Below are 6,864 nucleotides of genomic sequence, written 5' to 3'. Positions count from 1 at the left end.
TTCATTTCATTTACGTGATTGGAATTTCCCGCTTCTTAGGAGGCCATCGTCTAAGTCGATCCACCAGTTCGTTGGGGTCGTTCCAGTACACGTAGTCAATAGCGTTATCTGTGACATTCATCATTAGCTTACTGCCGCCACCACGATGTCGGCGTCTTTGAAGAATCGGCTTTATGATATATTTATATTTCCAGCTATTTCCGCCCAATATCGGCTTCGATGAATCATAAGACAGTCTGTTGGCACTGGTATTTCTAATGATGTCAGCATATTTCTTTTCATCGTCGCTCGTGTAAATTTTAAGTGGACGCTTCTTAAACAACAATTCAAAGAGGCCCCTCGTTCCCTCATATTCGCTGTCCTTTATTAGCACATTATCGTCAACGAATTGGACTTTAGAATCTCCGATATAGAAGTCATCTTCGTCGAGATTGTATCTGATGCCATACTTTACGTCAAAGCTATCTTTAGTATCATGCACCAGTCCGGATATGTAGAATTTAGGCAGATCGTGGAATTTCTCAAGATATTCCTCGTCAAAATTGGATTCTTCGATGCCGCCGTCCCTCTCGGTGGGGTCGGGATCCATATAGTTATCGCTATCGGCATTACTCGTTGTTTCTTCTATCTCACTCTTTGGTTCGGACTTCTTTATCTCCTGTTTTACGACGGGCAAGGTCGACAGCTGCGACTGAGGTGTTGATACTTGTTTGATATTCGTAGCAATCGTTCGAAGTGGGGCCGTGATGGGTGCAAAAGATTTTTCAACCAGCTGATCATGACGCTTGAGAGCCTCCAATTTTCGTTTGATGGACTTTCGAGCTTTGATAATGTTATTAGTGGTAGCGGTCGCGTCCATAATGATACACGGCTAACGAATGACTAATGATAATGCACACCTTTACAGGTATATATACTCATCAAAGCCTTTACGGTAGCGCCGACCGCTGGCAATGTCGCTATCCTTGTCTATCACTAAGAACCCATATCTATCTGTCCAGCATAAGGAGCACATGTGTTTGAAATCCTCGAATTTCATATCTGTATTCACATGATCGTTATAAACATGCCGGAGATTGAGGTCATCCTGCTTGAATAGCACCATAAAGTTGGCATTGTCTCTCACCAAATGCTTCGGTATACGCGTATAAGTCTGACAGAGATAGAAACAATCCACCCGCTTATGTCGACCCATGCTGAAATAGTCACGTATCGGGCTCTGGTTATCGCATGCTACGTCATCGAAGATAAACACCGAGTCAAATTTAGCTTGGGCTGGCGGTAATATGTCGTCGCTGTCCTTGAACTGATTGTATTCAACAAGTGAATCGAGCACCTTCTCCAGATACTTGTATTTAGGCTGATACAACGATTTCGAGTAGACGTAAACATTTTTAAAGTACAATCCATTCGGATGAGTCAGCAGACCGATCATCACGTTCGTTTTGCCACAGTTCGAAGGTCCACATATAATACATCTAAGACTATGTGGTAGCAGGGGTCCATGTTTTTTGAATTGCTTATCGCCGTTGTCCACGAAATCGATGTTTTCGATTTCGAGACTGCCACCTGCCGCAACTTCTTTCTTGAAGCGCATGATCAATACTGACAGAAAGACAGGTATGCATCGACTATAAATAGGTAGCTCTCACCTGGCGCACCTTAGTTTGTTCACGTGTGTGGTACAGGTAACATGGCACTTTTCAATTCTTTGATCAACAAGTTACCTTTCGAAGCGCATATTCCCGGGTATCGTTTCTGTGGCCCCGGCACCAAGTTGGCCAAGAGGCTTGCTCGCGGTGACGAAGGCATAAACGGCCTTGATAACGCATGCAAAGACCACGATATCGAGTACTCTAAAGTGTCCGACGTGGCGGGCAGAAACGTAGCAGACAGAAAATTAGCCCATCAAGCTCTGAAGAGGGTGTTCGCGAAAGATTCCTCACTGGCTGAGAGGGCAGCCGCTGCGGGAGTAGCCGGAGCCATGGCTGCTAAAGTTAAATTGGGCTGGGGGATCGCGAAGCCCAAGAGGAAGAAGCCTGTGAAAAAATCCGGCGGGGCTCTAACATTCCGCAAAGTTTCTGATAAAATTCGCAAAGCTGTACGTCGGGCCAGCACCGTTGAGGATGCCGTGAAGAAGGCTGTTCGAGTAGCCGAACGCATGAAGAAGGCCTCCACCGGAGGCATATCACATCCAAAGGCCCGCGTAATTCCAATTCCAAAGACTGGCGGTCTCCTGCCTCTGATTCCCATTTTTGCGGGACTTAGCGCTCTCGGTGCTCTGTCTGGTGGAGCTGCGGGCATCGCCAAGGCTGTAAACGATGCTCGGAATGCAGCCACCCAGCTTAAGGAATCTCAACGTCACAACGAAAAAATGGAGGCAATAGCTCTCGGCAAAGGGCTCTACCTACGCCCCTATCGACAAGGACTTGGACTGTATATGAATAAGACGAAGAAGAAGAAGTGTTGTAACAAGACCAAGAAAGCCAGCAAATGACTAGAAAAACTACCGAATCGCGCTCTCACCGATCAAGATTTACTTAAATACGTAAAATTATTGGAAATTCCACACTTCAGAGGCGTCTATATGAGGGACCGATTACCTAAAAATGTACATAAAAATGAGTGTGGGATCCTGAATTTGGACAGTGACAGCGGTGCAGGTACTCATTGGACGGCATATTACAAGAGAGGACCTGAAGCCGTATATTTCGATAGTTTCGGTAATTTGAGACCGCCTGTGGAATTATTAAAATATCTAAAGTCATGTCGCGTCAAATATAATCATAAACAATACCAGACGTATGATACGGTGAATTGTGGACATCTGTGTCTGAAATTCCTATATAATGAGTCACGCTGATAAAGTCACGATCAGTCAGCGTGAGTCATCCAAGCAGAACAGTGCACGTGTGTGTTGATATGTCATATACGCTTACATTATCGGGTGATTCATCGATTCTGAGTTCGCAGTTTTACCCGCCTATTGAGCTCGAGGACGATGCTGAATATGTAATCGGGCTTACGGACTTTCTAGCCTACCACTCCATACCGAATGTTGATTCTACGAATAATCGTTTCTATTACGGTGATGCTGATAAAGTTATAAAAATACCGGAGGGATCCTACGAGATAGAAGATATAAATACATACATAAATAGTAATTTAGCCGAGCTCACCGCTACCGATACTAATCTCCCCGATAATTTAGTGTTTGTTTCCATAAAATCCAATAAAAATACGTTAAAGTGTGAAATTAAAGCCAACACGACAATTAATTTCAACAAACCCTACAGTATAGGTAGATAATTGGGATATAAAAACCGTAAATTAAAGGCGAACAAGTTTCACGAGTCCAATAATCCTATTAAAATTCAAAAAGTCAACGCCATTTGTGTGGAGTGCAATCTCGTTTCGAACAGTTTCATTAACGGTCAACTGGGTCACATCTTACACGAATTTTTCCCGAGAGTTGGTCCTGGCTATAAAATAATAGATTCTCCTGCCAACGTAATCTACCTGCCGTTCAACAAGCGTCTCATCGATGGTGTAACCATTAAAGTAGTGGATCAAGATGGGGATTTGATCAATTTCCGTGGAGAAGTCATCACGATAAGACTGCACCTGAAGAGGAATGGGGCTTAGAATCCGGAGTGGTTTTGGGCTCGCTGTCGTCGGTCACAGCCGAAAGCCTTTAAAAGCCTCACCTGGAGCGAAATCAATTAGTCTACCTGTGACGTTTAAAGGGTTCACATCGCAAAACAAGAAGATTTTGTACTCTCTGGGCTACAAAGTGCTACTGCCACGTCACAATGAATTCTAATATTCTAAACGTGTTGGAGAAGCCGCTCTTCGATAACGCTATTGTAAATTTCGAGAAGCGTTCCCACGGTCCGTATTCGGCGACGAACTTGAACAACAACGATGAAATCCGCATCCCGATTCAGCAGCAGGATACGTATACGGCTCCATATTATAGTCTCCTGTATATCAGAGGTAGACTGTGCAAAGCTGATGGCGCGGTTTCGGCGACTGCAAAGTTCGACAGGATGGGCATTTTGCTGCTGTTCGATGAAATCCGATACGAGTTGAATGGTATACCTGTGGATAGATCGCGAAACCCCGGCCTCACGACCATCATGAAGAACTATGCGTCAATCAGTCAAAATGAAAGCATCAAGTTGGAAAATGCCGGCTGGATTGTCGGCGACCATTTCACCGATGCCGAGGGCAATTTCGACGTATGCATCCCTCTGAGGATATGCATCGGATTCGGGGAAGATTTCCAGAAAATTATCGTCAATTTGAGACAGGAGCTGGTACTTATCCGCGGCTCCACTGATACGAACGCCATCGTGGGCGTTGCTGGCGACGATGAGGGTCTCCGTGTACAACTACAGAGTGTTTCATGGAAGGTGCCACACGTATCGGTGGCTGATGCGGAACGTTTGAAATTGTTGAAATATATCGACAGAAACGTAGAATTGGCTGTGCCTTTCCGTAGCTGGGAACTGCACGAGTACCCCTTGCTTACCGAGACCCGGACACATACTTGGAGCATAAAAACTTCTTCACAGCTGGAGAAGCCTCGATTCATAATTTTCGGCTTCCAAGTGGCCCGTAAGAATAAGATTGATAAGGCCATGAGCCAGTTTGATCATTGCAATTTGACCAATTTCAAGGTTTTTCTAAATTCCGATTCGTACCCGTACGATAACTTGAATGTGGATTTTTCAAAGAATTGTTATGCCATCCTGTATGACATGTATGCTCAATTTCAACATTCATACTATCAGAAGGATAGTGAGCCTTTTCTAACTACATATACGTACAAGTATATGGCTCCTCTGGTAGTCGTCGATTGTTCCTGTCAGAATGAGGTTCTAAAGTCGGGAACTGTGGACATTAGACTGGAATTCGGTACTAATGACAATATCCCGAAGGAGACCGCAGCCTATTGTCTTATAATTCACGATAGGATCGTGTACTATAACCCTCTGACGAGCATAGTTCGCACTTATTAGCATCAGCAGCTATGTACATAATCGACTTGCAGGGATTTCAATACAAAAAAGAATTGGCTTTCACGTGCAAGGAAATTTCCATTTTTAACATTAACGACAAATCCTGTGTGAATAGAATAGTCAAGCCCAAGATTCCCTATAAACATCTCAGGGAGAGTGTAAAAATCCAAATCGACTGGACTGTGAATCACGTACACGGTCTTAGATGGTCGTCATCGTGGGATAATTTACCGTACAGTGGACTCGGAGATTTCATATCCGATAGTGTGTTAGACGAGGATCAGCCTGTCCTCGTGAAAGGAATGGAGAAAAAGAGATGGCTGGAGCCTCATTTACCTAATAATATTATTATTGACTTGGAGCCGTATGGCTGTAGTAGAATAAAAGATTTAATGTTATCTAGCTTAAAATTTCATTGTAATAGACATAAAATTAATAATTTACGCTGCACTAGGCAGAATGTATATGCTATATATAAATGGTATATTGTTAATAGAGATAAGCTTGATGATTGTATTTATTTATTTTAAATAAAGTGGAAAAATATTGCTGAACTCTGTGTTTCATTTCTCGAATAGTGAGTGGGGTGGGGTGGGGAGAGAGAAGTAGTGGAGGGAGAGAGGGGAGTGAGACGCTAAACACGCGTCTGATAGCATAAATCCAATTCATTGTATTAGTAGCAGTAGCAGTAGCAGCAATGAGTGAACACAGAGTTGTTAGTATAAGTGAATTGTTAAAGGGAGAATTATGCACATGTAAATTGTGCACCGTCCCACAATATGTGTGGGACATATTAAATATTAAAATAAATAAAGAGGAGGAGGAGAAGGAGGAGGATGGACCTCCAAAACTAATCCCATTTCGGGAAATATTAAAAGGTATGTTAACGTTTGTTCAATATTTAAAAAATTATATCTAAAAATTGCTCTCTCATTGTTACAGACAAGGAGCTGTACCGTAGGCTATTAGAAGCCCACGGATGCCTGGAAACCACCACCACAGCGGGGCAATAATAATATATTTTATATATTTTAAATTTAATTATTATTTATTATTATTATTATTATGTTATTATATTACTATTTTTTATCAAAATAAATGTTTTTTTATTGAATATTTTTCTCTTTTTATTATTTTCCTTGTCACACATACACATATTTAAAGAATATTAATGTTTTTTTTTATTGAATATTTTTATTTTTAATTTTTTTCATTGTCACTCATATTTAAAGAATATTAATGTTTTTTTATTGAATATTTTTCTCTTTTTATTTTTTCCTTGTCACACTCATATTTAAACAATATTAATGTTTTTTATTATTACTACTTAGAATTAAAGTGAAATAAAACACAAATATAAAAATATATAAATTTATTAATTAAATAATACATTTTTTTTTTCCTTAATATATAATATATTTACAAAAAACAATATCTATATACAATACAATAACAAAAAAAATATTTACAAATAATATTTATTTAACATATATAATGTCTGAGAATAATCTCCAACTAATTTTGATGGCCATTTGCTGATGTCTGGACCAGATGGCCATCCAACACCTTGACCATTGGTACCCTTAGTGAGGTTCTCCTGGAGCCATACCATCAGCTGCCTATGTGTTTCATTAGTTTTTACATTTAATTTAAAAATTAAATTATTTTCTTTAATTTTCCGGTGCAGTTTCCAAAAAATTATATTGAGTAAAGTAGGCGGCCTCACAAACGGCCTTATCTATTGACCAATCGATTTCTTTGTATTTTAGACAAATATTTTTTGCCGAGAAACATTGACTATGTCGATCGACCAATGACGGATCACCGTTGACCAATAATT

General features: G+C 40.8%; 1 protein-coding gene across 1 annotated transcript; it reads left to right on the top strand.

Annotated features, from left to right (window-relative positions):
- Positions 1-4,102: 4,102 nt before the first annotated feature.
- Positions 4,103-6,024, top strand: LOC111692481. Its single transcript, XM_023456520.1, has 2 exons — positions 4,103-5,902; positions 5,967-6,024. Exon 1 carries the CDS (start codon positions 4,140-4,142, stop codon positions 5,022-5,024), a length of 885 nt encoding a protein of 294 aa, XP_023312288.1. The 5' UTR covers positions 4,103-4,139; the 3' UTR covers positions 5,025-5,902; positions 5,967-6,024.
- Positions 6,025-6,864: the final 840 nt, after the last annotated feature.

Source organism: Anoplophora glabripennis, unplaced genomic scaffold (genome assembly GCF_000390285.2).
Source record: "Anoplophora glabripennis isolate ALB-LARVAE unplaced genomic scaffold, Agla_2.0 scaffold1712, whole genome shotgun sequence".
Lineage (NCBI taxonomy): Eukaryota > Metazoa > Arthropoda > Insecta > Coleoptera > Cerambycidae > Anoplophora > Anoplophora glabripennis.
The sequence above is the reverse complement of the archived record's forward strand: the minus strand, read 5'-3'. Positions and strand labels throughout refer to the sequence as shown.

Excerpts from the sequence above, each read along its gene's own strand:
- LOC111692481 (XM_023456520.1), top strand. The coding sequence starts at position 4,140 with ATGAAGAACTATGCGTCAATCAGTCAAAATGAAAGCATCAAGTTGGAA.